Genomic DNA, 22,020 nt, shown 5'->3' with positions numbered 1-22,020 from the left:
TAGGTTGTCCTTGGTCACAAAGTAAACCCCATCCACGGTCAGGCCAAGTGACCTATTTAAATGTAGTGAGCAATAAACCAGCTATGAAAGATGAAAAGGGAGTTAGGAGAAAGAAAGGGGGGGTGGGCTGGCAGGAGTAGAAAGGATAAGGACATCTCAGATATGTATATATACACGATATGTATACACACACATAAACATACATGTATTCAAGAAATAGTGGGTCTAGAGGTATTCTCAAATATTCTGTGGGGATGAAATATTTTCCAGCTTGGGAGGAAAAACCTCCATATATATATATTTTTAATATTACCAGAATCTTAAAATCCTTTGTGGATACAAACAAAAACCTTCTTTGAACCACTTAATCAGAGTTAGAAAGTTAGTACTCAAGTTGGGCTTTCCAAGAGAAAAACACAACCAAGTTTTACATGATGAGGAAGTTTACTATCGCTATTCACTTTAGGATAAATGTCTATGGTTATTTTAAATAAAAATTATCAAACATATATAATTTATCCAAATATTATTACCTAAGCTTCTTCAATATTTACAGATCAAATTACAAAGTTTCCATTTTATTTTAAAACCAAATGGCATTAGCATTCGTCTTGTAGTTATCCAATAATATGTGTATCTTGACTTCTTGTAATCCAGTCACTGAGGCCATTACTTTCAACCTCTTCCTCCACCCACTTTCACTGCCAGAGAGTTGAGTTCCCATAGAAACTTAAGCTAGCAAACTTACCCACTCGTGTTTTTGTTGAATACTAAAAATTATTTGGTTCTCTTAAATTTACAGCAATCCTACTTAAAGTGGCTTGTTTATGTCAATTTGTCTCCACTAAATTTAAGACAAGTGTGGTGGTACACAGTTCTAACAGGGCTCAGAGACTGTAAAGTGGAGAAAGAGGCTGCCTGAATCACACAATGAGAGTCTATCTCAAATATTTCATATTCATGTGATAGTTTTACCCAAGCCGCAAGTTGCCTGGAGATGCTGGTGCCTGCAGTGATGGCCTTTGTATTTCAGTATTTATGTATCTTTTGCTGGTTAACACTAACCATCTGCCCATAACCTGGCTGCCTTTTAAATGGAACTTTTTTCAAAACTAAAGTCAAACTTCTCAGTGTGCTACAGGTTGCTACGTAGTCACCAAGTTCCACATAAGCTGAAAACAGTCTGTCAAATGAACCATCTCATTCCATATCACATATGCATTCTCACTGGAGAATGAACACTATAAAGCCAAGGGAAACTGCCTGAACTCTTCAAAACTACAGGAAACAAATTTCATTGTTTCTATACATCTCTATATGCTTTCCCCCATTTAATAATGAGTCTATATTTTCAGATCAGGTTTATATCTCCTTGAGAGGCTGAGAGATGAAGCGAGTCTATGCCAACTGCACATGCAAGGACTACAATCACACTTATAAAGACTACATTTCCGAGATCTAAAAAAAAAAAAAAAATTACATTCACACACACACACTCAACTGTGCTTTTACATCTGCACCCATAAATCAAAAATCGAAGAACCAACTTACCAATTTGTTGCAGGTGACAGCTTTCTTTCCCCCAAGCACAAAGAGCACTTTTCTTGACTAGCTTTAAAAGCTCACAATACTTTGTAAATAAGACAAACACAGACCGTTTTACCACTTATATAGAGGAAACTGATAAAGGCTGAAACACGACCACCTGGCTCCTGCAAGGGAGACCAGCTGTTGCCTGGAATACCCAAATGCTTAAGGCAGGCAGAGGAACAAGACAGGTAAGACTGCATGTTGGGGGACCAAGCTACTAAATACTGCTTCTATCAATTAGGGGAAAAACAGCTTTGCACTAATCAAAACCAGAACCATGTTTACCAAGACACAGGGACTGAGGGGCCAGAAACCAGCCAGCATGGCACAGGATTCATCATTGCAGGTCAGGAGGTTTGCCTGGGGGCCAGTAAGGAGCATCGTGTAGTACCATCACCTGGCATCTCAGTAGGATATCCACCTGCCAAAAGAAAGATCTTGGGAAATGTTTTTAAATTCACCTTCATGTAAATCTTGTTGGCCATGTTTCTACCTGAGGGTGTAGAGGCTTCAACACTAAAAATTACAGTTAAGTTAATTTTCAGGCTTTAGAAGGACAGGCTCAAAAAAAAAAAAAAAAAAAAAAAAAAAAAAAAAAAAAGGGTTACTAGCTAGATATTTGAAAGAAACATGTCTTGTGTAAATGCCACTGTTCCTCAGTTGAATAAGCAGGTAACCTAGGAAACAAATGATCAATTTTCTCATATAACTATTTGTCTCAACCTTCATGTACCTTGAAAAACCTATTTCCTTTATGCCTGTAAACCCAGTTGTGGAGTGGTTATGACCTGAAGGTGAGGAAAAAATGCTTGTTTCGTTCTGCCTTCACCCCACCCTACTTAAAGCAGGTAGAAATTCACTTACCTTTTCTTAGTGAACCACAAGCTTGTCAGGTCTTTTCTCTTTGAGCAAAGACACTCCGTTTTGTTGTCAGGACGGCTACCACATGTACAAAACAGCACAAAATGTCAAGTGTCTGTGTTGAGAAGCCAGACCATCTGGGGTTGACTGTTTCAGTACTTCCCAGTTGTGAAACACTGGGGAACCAAGCAAGTCCCATCTATAATCTGGAGTAGGCTCTTGAAGCTGCTGAAGCCATCAATAAACTGTTCGCTGGAGTAATCTTTATTACAAATTCACGCCATTCTTCCCATTGCTTGGATTGCAACAAACATTAACTAATGAACATTCTCTCTGTTCACATTCATTTAAATCTTTTCCGGCATGTTTCTACTTGAGGGTGTAGATATTTCAACACTGAACAACTTAGCCCTTCCTTGGAACAACTGTGCTAAAGAAGTGGTAGAGCTGGCCTGGCTGTAAGCAGGGTTGGTGTCCAGCTTGGTCCAGGAAGCCAGGGAAGAGGGATGTCAAAGATTCTGTGATCAATGAGGTTTAGGAAGTGGGTTAGCTGACTCAAAGACTCTGGTACAATGTTTTGGACTGTTACACTGTGGCGTTTTGGATACTACTTCTGAAAGTTCTGTCAGAGAACATCTTACAGGACATCTTAAAGCACAACAACTCAGCTTAAAGGGGTTGATATTTACAATAGTATTATAAGAAATAGTATGCCAGCTCTTAGTAAGGTAACAGATATTGATTTAATGTCTGAGCAGTTCCTGGATGTAGACCAAGAAAGCTATACATAGTTTGACCAACCAAGCATATTACTGAATGTCAAAGCAACTGTCTTTTAGAACAGAACATGTCTTAAATACCAGTCAAAATATGAATTGCAAATGACATCAAATAAAATTTGCTATGTTCTAGATCTTTGTCTTTCAGAAAGTCACTACTTAATTTTATTCGACAATAAAATAGGAAGTTTCTTTTAAGATTTTGGTAGCCAATGGCTTATCCCATGAAAGAAATTAAATGCAGCTAGTTTTAATTATTTGTAGCTCATCTATAATCTTGGAACTTGACTGCTCAAATTCTAAATTGAAACAAAAGTGCTCAGAGACTATAAAAACAAGATCATTGAACAAGCATTTAAAAAAAAAATACATACTGACAAGTAAACACATCAGAACTGTTTGTTAATACTTTATTAGTATTTTCTAACAGACAGAACATAACACAAACCAAATAAAAATTTTTAATTTCTGTAGTTAATAAAAATAACTGACATTCTGATTCTTTCCCCTTGGTTAGAGGAGAGCATTGATAGAGCGGTTAGGCACGATTGACACTTATGTACAGTGATATGCACAAGGTAATTTTTAACAATTAAAATCCTAAAATGTGCTCTTTAGTTTTCCCTTATAATATAGGAGCCATGCTCCCATAAGCAAAATTTTCTACTAAGAAAAGAATTTTACAAGGAGTGACAAAAAGACTTTTAAAACAAGTCCTTAATTAAGGTGCAGCAACAACAGAATGAAGTTGTTGGGTTAAGAAGACAGTTAAATTAGATCTCAAAACATTAAAAATGTAGTTATTATACAATTACTCAAACATGCATTAAATGAAAATATTGCACAAAATTAAAACTGTAGATTGTGGAAAATTATGTTGTTCTTAGTTTTTTTTCTACAAAAAGTGGTACACTTTCATTGCACTTAACTTTTTTCCCCCAAACACCTGCAGCAAGCTTGTAGTGATCAAACTGATATATTCAAGAAATTTTGTTGTTGTTTTAAATTAAGGCTAACAAAGTGCATCCTCCGGTCAATGGCACAACTGTTTCCAGCAACTACATGGGACACTCAAATGATAGGAAATGCTCATCTAAGTGTGACATTTAAGTCATACAAAATTTAGGTGAATAAGCTGTGATGGGTTTTCTGTAGTTTTATACTACCTGAAAAAAAAATATCAGAAAACCCAAAAGAATGATTAATTTTGACGGTTCTTGCCTAGAGGCACCACCATTGACTTAAAAGCGTTCAGCAGAAGACATAAAGTCTCTTTGTGTCTATGTTCATCTGTGCAGCAAGTGCACAAAATATAATAATTTTATTAAAGGGTTTTTAATAAAACCTTTAATAAACCCTTTGCTTATGGGTTAAACACTCTACACCGCTGGAACAAGCCTAGGACCAATGAGCACACTCTGTTGTGAAACAGACGCTCACAGACACACGGCCATTGGACATCTCTGCTCCTGAAATAGAAATGCTTCTCAACTGCAATTCCTTTAAAGAACTACTTCCTCCAATAGTTTTGTTTTTGCTCTTTGTTTTGTTTTGGTGTGGTTGCAGTTGTCTTGCAGGGCTGTTAGAAGAAGAATCTGCATTTTTTATGACCTATTTCCCCTGGTTGACAGTTTTCTCACTTTTCACATGTACACACTAGGCTCTTGCATGAATCCTTCTGAATACACTTAAATGTATTCATGTAAGAATATAACTGAGAAGGGAGGCTATGGATGAAGTTATTGCACTTGTGGCCATGCTGAGGCTTCCCACAAACCTGGCTCATCCAATTTTAAGCCTGGGGCTGAGGAAGGGCAGGGCAGGGCAGGGCAGGGCAGGGCAGGGCAGGGCAGGAGCATATGATGAGTACAGGAAACATTTCTTCTGCCAGAGAAACAGAATCTTTCCTCACTTGCAAGTTTTGAAAGGGGTTTTACTTATGTAATTCTGAAAGACATGCAATGCATGCTGAGTGTGTGCATACTATACATATGCACACAGCACGGGTGAGCATTGGAAAGCCTTACAGGAAGGCTTCCCTCATATTACTAGGCTTCACTGGGTTAGAAGGATCTGAAAGACAGCAAGACAAATCCTGTTCCAGTCTCCAAGCTCTCAAAGAGCTGGATTATCAATACTCTGTCCCTTTACAACAAGCACCCAAACGTTCTTTAGCTATCAGGGTACTGGCTCAGTGGTCTGATAGTTTCACTATTTTAAGGTTTTAGTGTTAAATATTTTTAAAACAAAAAGAGCTGATATATCCAAACCCTTAGTCATTGGAAGTATTTAAAAGTACAGAAATCCTGCATATATGGGATATGAAGACTTCCTAATGGACAAAATGGAGAGAACACTAGGAAATGCAAAGGCTTCACAACTGGAAAAGGTATTTTGTTTCACTGATATAAAATATTAGGGCGTTAAATGTATACACCAAAGGGTTTTGTCTACTAGCTTTATTTAGAATTTTACATTATGCGAAATATAAATAAAAGCATATTTTAAAAAATAGTACAGTTCTGTTTTCATTATTTATTTTTATATATGTACACATAGTAGAATTAGGCATTTGTATGTTTACATAGGACTAGAAGCTCATTAATCCTTTGATTTGCTATATTGGTAGTTACCTAAGGCATGTCTAGATCATACAATTTAAAGTTATCATATGGTAACTTTCAATAGAGTACTGTTTTAATTTCCAACTTTTAGAAGGACAATGTATTTGGCAGTTCTTACAATAAATAATTTCCCTTCTATATAATCAGTAATCTGTTAAAAGATTAAAAAATCTGAACTCATAAGAGTGCTACCACATGCTTCTTCTGCACAGAATGCCAAAGGAGAGGTGGAGAGGTGAGGGCTGTAAGAACAAAGCCGAGCCCTTACAGCACATCACAAAAAGAAAATCAACCAACATTTCCATCAATGAATAATAAATCCAATCAAATGCTAGTTTTGATTGGTTTTATTTTATAGTGCTTTACACAGAACGGTAATTTGGGAAGGGTGATTTCTTGCACTAAGGGCATTCTTTCTCTCACTTTGCCCAGGCCACCTGGAAACAATTGAACAATTGTTCTGAAGATCACTCACCTGCTAACCCACATGATAGCAAAAATGCTGACGACCCACAAGATCCTTGAGTGAGACAATCTCTCCACCTATGTGCTGCACTCGGCAGCTACCACATTAGTTAGCTAAGTTACCTATGACCCATTGCTTTGTGCTTCCCTCAGCTCCCCCACACACACTCTGGCACTCTGGCACTGGGAGAGAATGCTGATTAGTTTGGAACAGAAGAGACCAACTCCATTCTTGAACGAGATGGGGCAGTATCCTCTCAATGTTGCAAGTAATGCACCAGATCACGTAAGACACAGGGATCTCTCTTGGTATTGGCGGATTACAGTTGAGGATGACAAGAACCAGGCTTATGATGTACTAGTAATCTGTTTTGAGACATGGAAAGACTGGTGTAGACACAACAGTACGTGAGTTACACCCCAGAAGATCTGTCCACACCATTAGTCCTGGACAAAATGAACACCAGCTTCACAAGTTGGAGTGTCACCTTTTTTGTAAAGAAGGCGCTTGAGTACTTTGAAGTTTTTGTTTATATTTCTGCATTTGCTTTGACCTTGAATGAAGTTTGTTAAAAAGTTCACGAAATTTATACTGTGGAAATAAGGTTTCTAAAAAGCCTTCTAAGAAGACATACACCATTCTCCTATTTAGCTGGTTGTGCTGAAACATTTCAAAAACACGAAGAATACCTTTCCGTGTTGTCTCCGCTCCAATAATGTGCTTCAGTTCATCTGAATGAAGTACAGAAAAATACAAATATTCCTCAGAAGAAGGAAATACACACCTAAATTATGATAATAATTAATCTAAAGGATACAGCAGAGTAACTCATAAACAGTAGGTATCCAGTTAACAAGCTCTGTATAATTGAGTCTTAAAGCCTACCTAAACTATAGAAAGAGAATACAGCACAAGTAAGTTAGTAGCCATACTCATAAGTTACAGATTACAATCACAATTCTCTCTTAAATCCTATGTGGTACTCACTTTCTTTCCTCTACTACTGAATGAAGATTTCTAATAACTAATACCCTTATAGTTGTACAGATTTCTAAGACTTCAGTAAGATGCAGAAGCAATGACTGTAGCCGATTTTGTTACATAGGCAGGCTGAGGATAGATACAAAGAAATCAAGGACTCTCCCCAGTCACGAGAACATGACTGACCAAACAGGAAGCACATAAATCTGAGGTAACTGAGGTAGAGAAATTGGCTGGCGTTTAGAATGCCTATTAGAGAAGGTAAAAGATAGAGACATTGTCCAGACTGTGAGGGCAGGCTAGTGTGGCCCTTACATGGACAAACCAAATTGTCATAGAGAGAACACTAGAGAGCCACATAGGATTGACCTGGAATTATTCACAAGGGCCCGCAAAATAAAGCCATTATTTTGTTGTGTTAGAAAGAAAGGGTAAAATTTATAAGGTGACAGATGTAAAATGTACAATATTAAATAAGGTCACACAATTTCAGAGAGACAAGAAAAATCCCATTCTCCCTCACATATGCAATCAACTCAATAATGTAAGTATATATGTAAACAAAGGAACATGTCTGTACTGTGAAAATGTAAAACAATAAAGACTAAATACTTAATGAGGAATGGCTGAAAGCAGGTGATGTACATTAATTATGAAAAATGAAATACAGCTAATTGTTTTCCTAGTTCTAATTCTGTGTGGAGTTTTCATTTTTTGGTGGTAAATACACAAAAATATATGCAATAGTGAAAGAACAATTATCCTAACTGTATAGAAATGCACTGAAGTGTACAGGCCCTGGATCTGGTTAACTCTGGTGAATGTATTACGCTTATTAGCATTTTTGGATGTATTGGTTATTTTATTTATTTACATTTCAAATGTTATCCCTGTTCCCAGTTCCCTTCCACAAGCCCCCTAATTCCTCCTCCCTCCCAGCTGCTTCTATGAGGGTGCTCCCACATCCATCCAGCCACCCACTCCTGCCTCAGCAGCCTAGCATTACCCTATCCTGGGTCATCAAGTCTCCAATGGACTAAGGGGCTCCCCTCCCAGTGTTGCCATATAAAGCAATCCTCTGTTACATATGCAGTTGGAGCCATGGGTCCTTCCTATGTATTCGCTGGTTGGTGGTTTAGTCCCTGGGAGCTTTGGGGGGGGGGTCTGGTTGGTTGATACTGTTGTTATTATTAAGGGGCTGAAAACCCCTTCAGCTCCTACAGTCCTTGCCCTCACTTCCCCATTGGGGTCCCTGCACTCAGCCCAATGTTTGGCTGTGTACCTCTGCATCTGTATTGGTCCCCTCTCAGGGGACAGCTATATCAGGCTCTTGTCAGTTAAGTACTTCTTGGCACCAGCAATAGTGTCTGGGTTTGGTGTCAGAAGATGGGATGGATCCAGGAGGGGAAACTGGTGGTGGCCACTAGAAAGTCCCAGATGCCAGAGACCCAAGAGGATCCCAGGACCCAACAGGGAGGACTTTAGCTGAAAAACCCATCAAAGGGGAGGGAGATAGAACCTGTAGAGACCATATCCAGTGGATAGGTATGGTCCCCAGTTGAGAGAAGGGGACACCCACCCACCTCAAAAATATTAATCCAGAATTCCTCCTGTCAAAAGGAAATGCAGGGACAAAGAGTGGAGCAGAGACTGAAGGAAAGGCCATCAAGAGACTATCCCAACTTAAAGAACCATCCCATCTGCTATTTGCAAATTTTTAGTAAAAAAACATTTTAAAAATGAAAAACAAAAAAAACAAAAAAACTTGCAACTTCCAAAAGGTCATCATTTAAGCAGAGACACACTTTCTGTGAAGAATTGGGTTGGAATTTTGATGGGGATTGCATTGAATCTGTAGATTGCTTTTGGCAGGACGGCCATTTTGACTATGTTAGTCCTGCCAATCCATGATGAGAAATAGTCTAAGTCACGATTTCTTTTAATTTTTCTATAGAGTCATTTAATCATGCCACCAAATTTAACCACATATGGGGAGAAAGTGATAGCAATATGGCAAATTTCTAACTTAAGACTGAAAATTAAACACTGAAAATCTAACTTAAGTATAAGAAAAATCAGGCACATTGGGTTATGCTCATGTCTACAATCTCAGAACTTGGGAGACTAAAGGAGGACTGCACTGAGTTTAGACCATCATGGGCTACACAGTAAGTACCAGACCAGCCTGAGCTACAGCGTGAAACATCTCAGAAATAATAAGAAAAAGAAGAAAAGAAACAAGTAAAATTGTAAGAAAACAGGTAACAGATGAGAAAATTCATACATCCATCTTATCCATCCGCTACATCCACAATTAGCATGGAGGAATATATCTAGGCATTGGCTAATAGTTAGGCGTTCTTAAAGAGACTTGTGACTCAGTGACAAAACTACCCTCATCATCTCCTAGGAAGAAAAACCCATTGGTCACAGGCTCTCTTTCTCAGAGGAAAAAAAGGACAAATAAATCTATATTAATGATACAGGAATATCACAAATACATATTCAAATAAGACCAACAGAGTGCTCATTTAAGCATTATGCTTTAATAAGGTTTAATTATATGATCAATTGGTTACCTGTACAGAAATGGACATTACTATTCTTTCTTAAGAATTCATACTTTCTTTTTTTTTTTTTCAGTTAGAGGAATAATGTAAAACAGGCTTGCCAAGTACTAGGATTAAGGGCATGTGCCTATGATGCTCACTATATTCTGGGCTAGGGATCAAATATAAGGCTTTGGCAATGCTAGGAAAGCACTCTGTCAACTGACTTACAACCTCAGCTCCACTCATATCTGTCATTCTTAAAAAGGAAGGAATGCAGGAAGGCAGGAAGGTGGGGGGTGGGGGGGAGGAAGAGGAGGAGGAAGAAGAGGAGGAGGAACAAGAGGGAAGGAAGTAAGGAAGTCAATTTTAAAGTTAAAATAGTGACTTGATTCAAAGGACTTGTTGGAATTTGTTAGAATATATGAGAAACACCTACATAGTCCTTGGTAGATCATAAGCCATCAGCCGGTGGTCATTATAATAATAAAAATGAGCTAACTAGAATAGTATCAATGTCAAAAGTCAGAAGAAATACAAACAAGTCAAATTTTAATTAAATCTGTTCACTCACCTGGCATAATTGCAAATAATTTTGTTTTTCCTGCAATTCTTGTTCTCATTCGAATAGCTTTATCTCTGCATGGGACAGTCTCTGCTAAAATGCCATTGGGCCAAAATGCATCTCTATTTAAGAAAATGAAATGTTTGTGAGCAGTTTAATTTGTCTAATGATAGTAGTTGATAACTCATTACAAACTGCTAAAAAAAAATTCAAACAGAGACAGCATTTCTAAAATTTCATTTAGACAAAAACCAAACAGCATCCACAGCGGGGTTCACTTCAGGGGTAAAAGAATATGTACACAAAAAAAAAGCAGATAAATACCACCCCTGGTACTTCACAGAAATTAGTAAAATGGGATTATATGGATCAGCACATGATGGACATTTAATCTCAAAAGTGGGGACCTGTTAAGTGAATGTGTTATCCAAACCCACCATAGCACCCTGAAGATGGACAGCCCAGCATCTTAGCAGCTCTTCTCTCTTGGCTAGGCCATTCCATTCTAATCCTCTAACTCAGCCAGCAAGAATCTCAAGTTGGTGTCTACAGTGTATCCCACACAATCAATTCATTCTCCTGGACTCTGAGCCTGCTTCTTATGGTTTGGTTCAAGATCCCTATACTGAACAGATCTGGAGGAAAGAGACTCTATAGGCCACCAGAGGTGTCCAACCTTTTGGGACAGAATCATCATCTCAATACTGTCATCTACAGATGTGCAAAGCCCCTTGTGTTGCTATCTGAGCCATGACTTGGACATACCTGCAGAGAAATCATCTTAACGTGCCCTAGAAACACTTTGTGTATCAGGAAATAAACCACCTATTGTGTAGGCCTTCTACCTATTAAACCAAGCCAATCATCTCTGGAGAAAGGGTGCACATAGGGTTAAATGTCCCAGTTGAGTCCAATCTATAGTCAAGGCTGGGACTCAGTACCACAGAATTCAGCTGCCCTAACTGAAAAGAACAGGCTGGGGCAGCCAGTCCAACTTTTAGAAACAATGTAGTCTAAATGGGAGAAACTTTGCTTCTAGCAAGAAAATCAGTTTCCCCTCTTCCTATCACAAGAGCCTTTGGCAAACTGCTGTTCTTCTCTAGCGCTCTGCTGCCTCACAACCAAATGAAGACAAGCTGTTAACCAGATAAAAGGGATATACGATTAGAAAGCACATGGGGCTCAGGGAGAAACAAGTTAGTGCACCACTGACAGTTCCTTTCTCATTGACAGCCAAAGTACAGCATCAGAAGTGTCTTCACGCTTACAGACAGGTGTAGCTGTGCTTCAACTTCTGATCCTCTTGCTAATATCCCAAACTCCACCATGCCCAGCTTTCTGTCTAATACTATGTCAATAATTTCAAAGGGATAAAAATCTAGTCTATCATTTTAGAATTTTAGAAATGTTTCCTTTGTGCCTTTGCTAGTCTAGTTTAGAAAAAAAAAATCAATAGCTCTACCGAATTACCATGTGTGTACATGCACAATGTATGGATCTGTGGGGGGGGGTACATGGGCCACAGGATGTGCATGGAGGTCAGAGGATGACTGTATAGGAGTTCATTCTCTCCTTCCACCTTGAGGTGGATTCTGGGATCAAACTTGGGTTGCAAGGTTGGTATGACAAGTGCCTTTACCCTCTGAAGTTTCTCAATAGCCCCAAATTCTTATGATTCTCTTAAGTCTTTGCTCATCACCCCTCACACCCAATGTTAAGGCCAGTGAAGAAACAAAGGCCATAAGTAAAAGTCGACTGGCTGGGTACAACAATGCTAAACTCTGCACTACATGGAAGAAGTGACTGTCTTTAGATACCTGAAACGCTTCACCGAGTCAGCTACTTGTTCCGGTGAGGTCATCCAGTCAACATGGTCAACTATTTTTCTGAAAATAAAGGATTTTGAATGAGTAAGCTTAAAGACTTTACGTCAAATATTACTGACATAAGTTTCACAGAGTAACACTTTCATCTGAGGATAAGCTGCTTCTGAGAAGAGATCTAATGATCTTTAAAGGCCTGGAGAAAAAAAGTCCATGATAAAGGGCTTGCAAGTTATTTACAGAATTAAACTCTACTTATCACAGCTTGAAGCAGAAGAACGTGAGAAATAGTTACCTGTTAATAGTATCACCATATGTAGCTCTAATAAGCTGCTGGAGTAAATTTTTGATATTCCTTCTCAACCACTGGTTTCTCTCTTTTAAGTCAAACACCTCATCCATTAGAAGCAGCATTACCCTAAGTGGAATATTGTCATCCACCTGAAAAAAAGAAGAAAAATATTAGGATAACTGAAGTTAGCTTTGTACTGTGAATGGCTACTTCTATTGAACAAACAACACCATTGAAAGAAATCAGGCAATGAGACATTACAGCCTCCAAAAGCTCACATTACACAATAATTCAGTAAAACATATTTCTAACAGCCACCTTTTTATGGGATCCAGAATTTTACAACTCTACAATGCTAAGTAAGTTCTTGGGCTGTAGATTAAGAAAGCTTCTCAAGTAGATTCCTGGTGATAGTCTTATAGAAACAAGACTCAGGTCTAACTTAGCAGTCTGGTAATGAAATGCTAAAACTGAGAATTATTTTCTGGTAACACTTTCTCATTACAATAAAATTACTTGGCGGGGTGGTGGTAGTGCATGTCTTTATTACCTCCATTCAGGAGGCAGAGAAAGAGGTCAAGGCCACCCTGGTCTACAGAGCAAGTTCCAAGGCAGCCAGGTATACAAAGGAAAACTCTGTCTCAAATAAATAAATAAATAAATAAATAAGTAAATATCTTTGTTAGCTATATTTAACAAATGAAGCAATGAAAAATGCTTTGCTTAATTAAGATGTATACAATTACATATACACACATACATAACTTTTCAGAAAAAAATAAGCTAAATTACAACCCAGTAAAAAATTAAACTAACATTATAAAGCATGTAATCTTATGAAAACCTTATGCCTTAATTGGTATAATTAATATGTTATTAATATTAGCATACTTGATAGAGTTATTTATTAAATAACTAGAAACTTAAACTAATTTAATTAGTACTAATTCAATTAGTACAGCTAATTATATTCAGCACACAAACTAATTAAAACACTTTCCATAGACTTTTCATCTCATATTGCTGTGTTTGAGCACCTTTTGTCTTACTGGTCTTTTGCTGTATATTATGGTTTCCAATTTTGTGTTTTTATGATTTGGGAGTTTTATGCATGTGTATCTTTCTTGAGCATTTTCTCGTTTTAAAAATGGTTCGTGCCAGAGATCTGGGAGGTGAGAGACTCTCAGGACTCAAAGGGAGGGACCTTAGATGAAATGCCCGACAGGAGGGAGAGGGAACTTGTAGAGCCCACCTCCTGCAGGAAGACAGAACATCAAGCGAGGTATGGAGTTGCTATCCCACAGTCAAAACTGACCCATAATTGTTTCTGTCTCAAAGAACTGCAGGGATGGAAAGGGAGAAGAGCCTGAGGAAAAGAAGGCCCAGTGACAGGCCCAAAGTGGGATCCAGCTCAAGGGGAGGTCCCAAGGCCTGACACTATTACTGAGGCTATGAAGCACTCACAAAAAGGGGCCTTACATGACTGTCCTCCAAAAGGAGTCAGATGCAGATATTTGCAACCAACCAATGGACAGAAGCAGATGACCCCTGTTGTTGAATTAGGGAAGGCTGAAAGAAGCTGAGAAGGGCAACCCTGTAGGAGGACCAGCAGTCTCAATTAATCTAGCCTCTGGAGATCTCTCAAACACTGGACCACCAAACAGACAGCACACACCAGCTGATATGAGGCCCCCAACACACATACAGCAGAGGACTGCTGGGTCTGAGTTCAGTCAGAGATGATGCAGCTAGCCCTCAAGAGATTGGAAGCCCCAGGGATTTTAGAGGTCTGGTGGGGTGGAGGTGGGAGGGGATATCCTCATGGAGACTGTGGGGCAGGAAGAGGAATGGGATGTGGAACAGTCGGAGGGTGGATCGGGAAGGGGATAAAATCTGAGTGTAAAAATACATACATACATACATACATACATACATACATAATGAAAAAATTTTAAAAATGGTTTCTTTGTTTTCTAAAGAATGAGGAAGTAGACTGTGGAGTTGGGTGGGTAGGGATGTGGGGAGGACCTGGAACAAGTTGGGGAAGGGAAATATATGATCAGTATATATTACATGGAAAGTATTTATCAATTAAAGAAGAAAATAAATTAAAATACTTTAATTGTGAAAGCCTTCACTCAATGTTATACAAAATAGAAAAAAAAGCAAGAATGCTTTTATGTGAAAAATTATGCATGCCAATAAACAATAGTTACTGATTAAGAACTATATATAAAACTGATCATTTTATGATTTTCAATACTTTACTGCTCACTCTCTAATTAATGCTATAACTTAAAAGATAAGAAAGGATGTGTGGCTTAATCATCAGGGGAATGCAAATCAAAATAACCCTGAGATTCCACCTCACACCAATCAGAATGGTAAGATCAAAAACTCAGGTGACAGCAGATGCTGGCGAGGATGTGGAGAAAGAGGAACATTCCTCCACTGCTGGTGGGACTGCAAGCTGGTATAACCACTCTGGAAATCAGTTTGGCGGGTCCTCAGAAAATTGGACATAGTTCTACCGGAAGATCCAGCAATACCACCCCTGGGCATATACCCAGAAGATGTTCCAACTGATAATAAGGACACATGATCCACTATGTTCATAGCAGCCTTATTTTTAATAGCCAAAAGCTGGAAAGAACCCAGATGTCCCTCAATAGAGGAATGGATACAGAAAATGTGGTACTTTTACACGATGGAGTCCTACGTAGCTACTAAAACCAATGAATTTATGAAATTCTTAGACAAATGGGTGGATCTGGAGGATATCATCCTGAGTGAGATAACCCAATCACAAAACACACATGATATGCACTCACTGATAAGTGAATATTAGCCCAGAAGCTCAGAATCCTTCTTAGAAGGGGGAACTAAATACCCATGGAAGGACTTACCGAGACAAAGTGTGGTGCAGAGACTGAGGAACAACCATCCAGAGACTGCCCCACTTGGGAATCCAAAACATAAACAACCACTAAACCCAGATACTATGGCAGATGCCAACAAGAGCTTGCTGACAGGAGCCTGATATAGCTGTCTCCTGAGAGACTCTGCCAGTGCCTGGCAAATACAGAAGTGAATGCTCACAGTCATCCATTAGACAGAGCATAGGATCCCCAATGAAGGGGCTAGAGAAAGGACCCAAGGAGCTGAAGGGGTTTGCAGCCCACTAGGAGGAACATCAATATGTACTAACTAGTACCCCCCAGAGCTCCTTGGGACAAAACCACTAATCAAAGAAAACACATGGTGGGATTTGTGCCTCAAGTTGCATATGTATCAGAGTATGGCTAAGTCGGTCATCAATGGAAGGAGAGGCCCTCGATCCTGTGAAGGTTCTATGCCCCAGTATAGGGGAATGCCAGGGCCAGGAATGGGAGTAAGTAGGTTGGGGAGCAGGGTGGGAGAGGGGATAGGGAATTTTGGAGGGAAAACTAGGAAAGGGGATAGCATTTGAAATGTAAATGAAGAAAATATCTAATAAAAAAAAAAGAGAAGGTATGGGTTTTTAGTTTTTCACAACTATGTTGTAAACATGTGGTTAATTTTAATGCCATGAATGTGAACAGTTTACAACTTAAATAGTCCAGAGGAGAAAGGGACGCATTTTCTTACTGTGGTAAAGGAAATACTGCTCAATTATCTGATAAGATAAAATCAGCTTAATAATATATTATTAAAAAGTAACTATAAAATCCAGAGTGAAAGATATTACAGATATTATACATTATACTCATGAAGTATCCTAAAATGATCTTAAAGAAGGAAAATATATACATATATGAAACTTTATTATTAACAAATCTATCTGGAAAGAGAAAACAGGAAATTATAAATTTAAGATAAATCTCCTTAAGAGCCCTGAGCCCAGATTCAAAACCATTCAAGAAGAGAAGCATACATATACGGTAAAGAAGGCAACAGCAAATGGGGAAAGAGGGACTTTTAGGAAATGGAGATGAGCTCTTACTCAATCTCTCTATATAATTAATCATAGATGAAGTGCAAATTTAAATGTTGACATGGCAAAGCAAGAAAAATTGTAAAAAACAAAATCACAGGGCAACATAAAGAGTTACAAAAGCAACAGACAGCAGGGAGTTGGTATTTCAGAAATACATAATATACATCATGTATATGATACCTCATACTCAGATATTCAGCAACCAAATTAATATAACACACACACACACACACACACACACACACACACACACACACAAACCAAACACAGCTGAGTCAATAGAAAAATGAGGAAAAGATTTAGATACCCACAAGACATGACCTTGAATGCCTATCATACATGAATCTACAGAGATATAAATACTGACTCTACCCAGATGTAGAAGATTAAAACTCATATTGTGCTAGTAGTAATAAAAATGATACAGTTTTGGAGTATTATTTAGTAGCACAGACTACAGAATATATAACTATATATACATATATATATATTCTGACTCTTAAGTAGAATATATATTTATCCTTTTCATTTCTATAATATGAATAAAACTATTCTGTGTTCTGTGCATAATCCAATAAAAATTTATAAGACTAAATACAAATACTGCAAAGATGCAGGTATTGAGAAAGAACTACTACACTACAGCATAAAAAACTGCCACAAGGTTGAACAACAACAAAAGCAAACAACCGGTGTAAGGGAGACTATCCTTACAGTTCCATTTAAAAGTCTAAAGTCTAAAGCAGAACAAGTCAAGAGAGCAGGAAGCCCATGGCGGAGGAGCCCACGGTGGAGAAGGCTATGAGGACAGGGAGGGCCGTAGGGCCCTGGTAACTGTTTGCTTGTTTGTTTAAATTAAAATGTTGAAGTCAGGAATGTGTGCAGTTTGTAAGAATTTACCATGTTTAACATACTATGGAAATCTGAATGAATGAAACATATGCATATTTATTAAAATAATCTGCCAAAAATGATTTGAATTACAGCTTAATAAAACTATAGAATAAAGTTAACTCACATTATCATCAAGCTGAGCTGAGACTCGACAATGTTCAGGATCTGAATCAGTCTTCGTAATTAAAGGAGGTACCTATACATTTAAAAAAATAAGAAGTGAACATAGTTACACAGCAAAATATCCTAACACCATCATAACCTAAAACAAATCCCAGAATTTGACTTGAATATTGGTGCAATGTATTAAAAATGCTTAATATTCTATATTCTGAACTTAGCACACCCAGGGAACGGAACTCCAATCTTATTTAAGAGCTCTTGAAAATATGTTAATCAGTTTAAGCAATTAACCATTATTTGATAAGGAGAAGAAGGAAAGAAAAACTAGAATCAGCTGAAACCCCCTGCAACACAGGAAAGCCTGCTACCAACATGTACGGCCTGGGAAGGTCAAAGGCTTCTCTGGGCAGGGTCACATGAGTGACCGTCAGCAGAAGCAGTGCTGACACTCACACCAATGTTTCATTTTCACAATTACAGCTAAGGACAGCAGCCCTGAAAGGATAATGGTAAACAGAAAAAGGAACTGCCTCTACACACAGGAAAATATGTCTTCAGTAAACGTATCTGTGCTATTCAGATTCAGATGGAATTAGCTACAATACTCTTCTACAACTCAACTTTTAGGTTTATGGTTGGTCATTTATAGCTTTGATAGCATCCTTGCAAAGAAAAAAAACTATATCAAAATTATTTTACAAGTGTAAATTGGAAATGCAGCAAAAGTACTTAGTCTAGTCCCATTATTGAGAAATCAAACGGAAACTCTCCCTGGAACCCTGTACTCCACCCAGAGGTGTGCACATTAAGGACAGGTGGAGACACTGACCAGGTGAAGGACTTCTTACTTTGATGTCATGGGTCTTTACTGTTTAAATAAGGAAAAATTAGACTTTATATTTCAGTGTATGTTAAGTATAACTCATTTCCAAATATCACTCATTTATTTGCAAAGGAATCTATACCATTAAAGAATCAAAAGAGTCTAGTGCAATAAATTGGTAAAAAATATTAACCTTGCTAATGTTAAATATGTATTGTAAATGAATTTGTTAAATTCTACTTCAACAAAGTCTGATGAATAAAAGGATTTTTAGTATCAGTTTCTGACATAAATTTGGCCTTTTTAACTTTTCTTTTTTTATGAAATCTGAAAATTTTGGAAATGACGCTCAATATATCTTAGGTGACATAAAAACAATTTGCTTTAGAGACCACTGGAAATGTCTTTTTACCTTAAAAAATGACTGCTTTATGTCTTGCCCTAATCTCTCTGACATTCTGCCCACGTTGTCCGACATTTTTGTCACTCCTTCTGCCAAGCTATCAGGAAGGGATTTGACTGCATTTGAAACATTCCTCATAGAGTTGCGAAGTGGATTTACAAAAGTGTCCATCTAAAGAGAGAAAGAAATGATACTAAGATCAGTTACGTAACTCAGAAGCCTAAGAAAATATAGAGTGCAACCATGAGAAGATGAAATGATTTTCCAGTCAATAATATGTCATTGCCTTAAAAACAAAACAAAACAAAACAAAGCAAAACAAAGCAAAACAAAAAACTGTTGACATGGTATACCTTAAAAACACATCCTAACACACACACAGAGCCGGGCGTGGTGGCACACTCCTTTAATCCTAGCACTTGGAAGGCAGAGACAGGCGGATTTCTGAGTTCAAGGCCAGCCTGGTCTACAAAGTGAGTTCCAGAACAGCCAGGGCTACACAAAGAAACTCTATCTCAGAAAACCAAAAAAAAAAAAAAAAAAAAAAAGACTCTCAAAAGCAATACACACATAGATGGTTTTAAAATTTGACTGAGGAAGATACTATCAGGCTAGGTAAACCTTCACTGTTTGCTTATTAAATTCTGAATACCTTCCCAAACAAAACTTGATACAAACAGAATGAACTACTCTATACTTTCACCATAATCCAAAGAAATGGTGAGACATTTGCCAGAGCACGAGACATCTGCCAAAAAGCTATAGAGACGGCAGTACTGGCCAAGAGAGAGAAGTATGCTGCAAACTTCAGTCAGCAAAGCTGAAGGGTGGCACCATAAGACATTAACGTCACACATGGAACTAGAGGTACAAAAGGCAGTTTTTGTGCTCGATTGTGGATGTTCTTTGGTCTAGTATTTCCTGTCTCCCTATCCTCCCTTTTGGAATGGTAATGTATATTCTGTGAAACTGTATGCTGGAAGGATGATTTTTCATAGGGTTACAGTTAAGAAATTTTGTAGTTTGGGGCTGCCATGGTGGAGGATTAGGAGCTGTGGACTGAAGAATAGAGAAAATTACAACTCTCAAATATAACATAATATTCACTAAGGAGAACTCCATAAGCATAGGGACATGTTTTTGAGGTTTAAAAAGACCTACACCATTCAGTATGCTATCTGACACCTACTTGCAGATCAAGATAGAAGCTCTCAACTCCTGATGCCATGGACTCTAGCCCTATGAAACCACATGCCACAAATAAACTCTTTCATATAAAAGTTGCCTTGGTCATGGTGCTTTATCACACTAGAAAAGTAACTGAGACAGCCAACCAATAAAGCAGATATACTTTATGGAATAGTCAATCTTAGACAAGAAAACACAAAGAGAATTCATTTGTTTATTTTGTTTTTCAAGAATAAGTTTCTCTGTGTAGTCTGGGCTCTCCTGGAACTCTTTCTGTAGACCACATTGGACATGGAAGTCAGAGATCTGCCTGCCTCTACCTCCTGAATGCAGGGATTAAATGCCTACACCACTATGCTCAGCTCAGCAGAATTCTAAGAAATGCCTTATGAGACTATTTATGAAGTATCTATCACATTTAAAACATGCAACTATGGAGAAAATTGCAACTCTCAAATATAACACAATATTCACTAAACAGAACTTCACAAGCATTGAGAGTCCACACTACATTGCTTCTACAAATACAGGATTTGTTTTAAAACAGACTTAAAAGGGTTCTGAAAACAGACAGGAAAGAAACAAACTTTAAAACTATGAGGCACAAGAGTAAATCCCAGAGGGCGAACACAAGTCCACCCACAGCAGAATTTATACAGGTGCTGTCTATAGAAGTTGCCCGCTCTACTCAGTTTCGCGTTCTAGTAACACAACATTCGATTTTAAACTCAACACTTCTAACTATGACTAAGGATAACTTCAAACCACAATATAACCTTAAATAAAAAGTTATGTCATGCAGAGAAAGGATGCTTATCACTTATTCCATCTATGAATTAACTGTTCTACGGATTTTTAAAAAAAGAAATGAACAAAATCAATGATTTCCAAGGCATTTGTCAAGCTGAGAAAAACCTCTCATAAAATGCTTGCAGATTATTTAATCTAATGATTGACTACTTAGAGGGGTCTTCAGACTTTATTGGTAATTTAGAATATAATATCTAACTAACCTACAAGTGCTCCTGCTGATTATTTAAAATGATGGGGCATATTTAATAAAAACTTATCAATTCTATAGTTAAAATTAATATAATCATAAAACAGAAAATAAGGCAAATATCTTCATGATAGAAAACTGGAATACATCTCTATTGACATAGAAAATTGCATCCTGAATACAATTACTCAGAAAATAAAGTATGAAAATAAGCACAAGAATATATGTAGGTGTACATATATACACATATAGATGGCTAGATAGATAGATACACACATACTTTACTATTTTAAAGTATATATATAAGAACTTATTTTTAAAACATTCAACTTAAAAATGTTAGCATCCACTAAGATGTTGAAATTTAACATCCTAATCATACAAACTCCTAAGCATTGTTGATTATTTTGCATCAATTCCCAAACCTCTTATTTTCATTTTATTTTTGTTTTTTGTTTTTTGTTTTTGTTTTTTTTTTTAGTGGCAAGATGGGAAGAAGTGTGGTTGAAGCTTTTTAGTTTTTATTTTAAAATCATCTAAGAATTCTAAAAAGTTGCAAAGGATTGCTGCACACTACCCTAAATTTTGCTTTTGCTCTTATTATTACCAGCAAACATTAATTAGTTATATGTGTGATACGCTTAAAAACAGACTAAGTTCTAACTTGGATTATGTAGTGGCTTAAAAGAGAAAAATCTTGACTTCTTGAGAAAACTAAAGTAACAAAATGAAAAATACACTGATGGTCCCTAGCAAAGAAGGAAGCAGGACTTTGGGAACTGTTTATAAGGCTTCTGTTGATACCATGGCACTTAACTCAAAGAGCAGGTCTGGAACCATATTTTAAATTAACTAACATAGTTCAAATAACAAACATTTCACCAGGAAGGAAAAATACTTTCAGAACACATTCTATTTAACATTTTTCTTATGTTTAATTCAACTAAAACACATTTCCTCCCAGTAAAATACACTGCCTACTCAAAATAATAAAAAGCTTGTAACCTACTTCAGGCAAACTTTTCTTAATGAACTACTTTAGAAATCTGTTTCTTTCAACCAAGTGGAAACAAAAAGAACTAT

General features: G+C 37.5%; 1 protein-coding gene across 2 annotated transcripts in view; it reads right to left on the bottom strand.

Moving 5' to 3' along the window:
* Positions 1 to 3,667: 3,667 nt before the first annotated feature.
* The window catches only part of Snx13 (sorting nexin 13), a 95,764-nt gene continuing 77,411 nt past the window's right edge, over positions 3,668 to 22,020 (bottom strand). Inside the window, exons 21-26 of one of the 2 annotated variants that reach the window (XM_021201650.2) lie at positions 18,759 to 18,920; positions 17,525 to 17,596; positions 12,534 to 12,679; positions 12,233 to 12,301; positions 10,425 to 10,537; positions 3,668 to 7,051 (exon numbers count right to left, since the gene is read on the bottom strand). In XM_021201650.2, the coding sequence (XP_021057309.1) occupies positions 6,804 to 7,051; positions 10,425 to 10,537; positions 12,233 to 12,301; positions 12,534 to 12,679; positions 17,525 to 17,596; positions 18,759 to 18,920 (810 nt within the window). In that variant the 3' untranslated portion in view covers positions 3,668 to 6,803. The remainder of the gene's footprint in view (positions 7,052 to 10,424; positions 10,538 to 12,232; positions 12,302 to 12,533; positions 12,680 to 17,524; positions 17,597 to 18,758; positions 18,921 to 22,020) is intronic. The other variant, XM_021201651.1, reaches the window with a different exon arrangement.

This window comes from Mus pahari, chromosome 7 (genome assembly GCF_900095145.1).
Source record: "Mus pahari chromosome 7, PAHARI_EIJ_v1.1, whole genome shotgun sequence".
Classification (NCBI taxonomy): Eukaryota; Metazoa; Chordata; class Mammalia; order Rodentia; family Muridae; genus Mus; species Mus pahari.
Note: the sequence above shows the minus strand (reverse complement) of the source record. Positions and strands in the feature narration are given on the sequence as shown.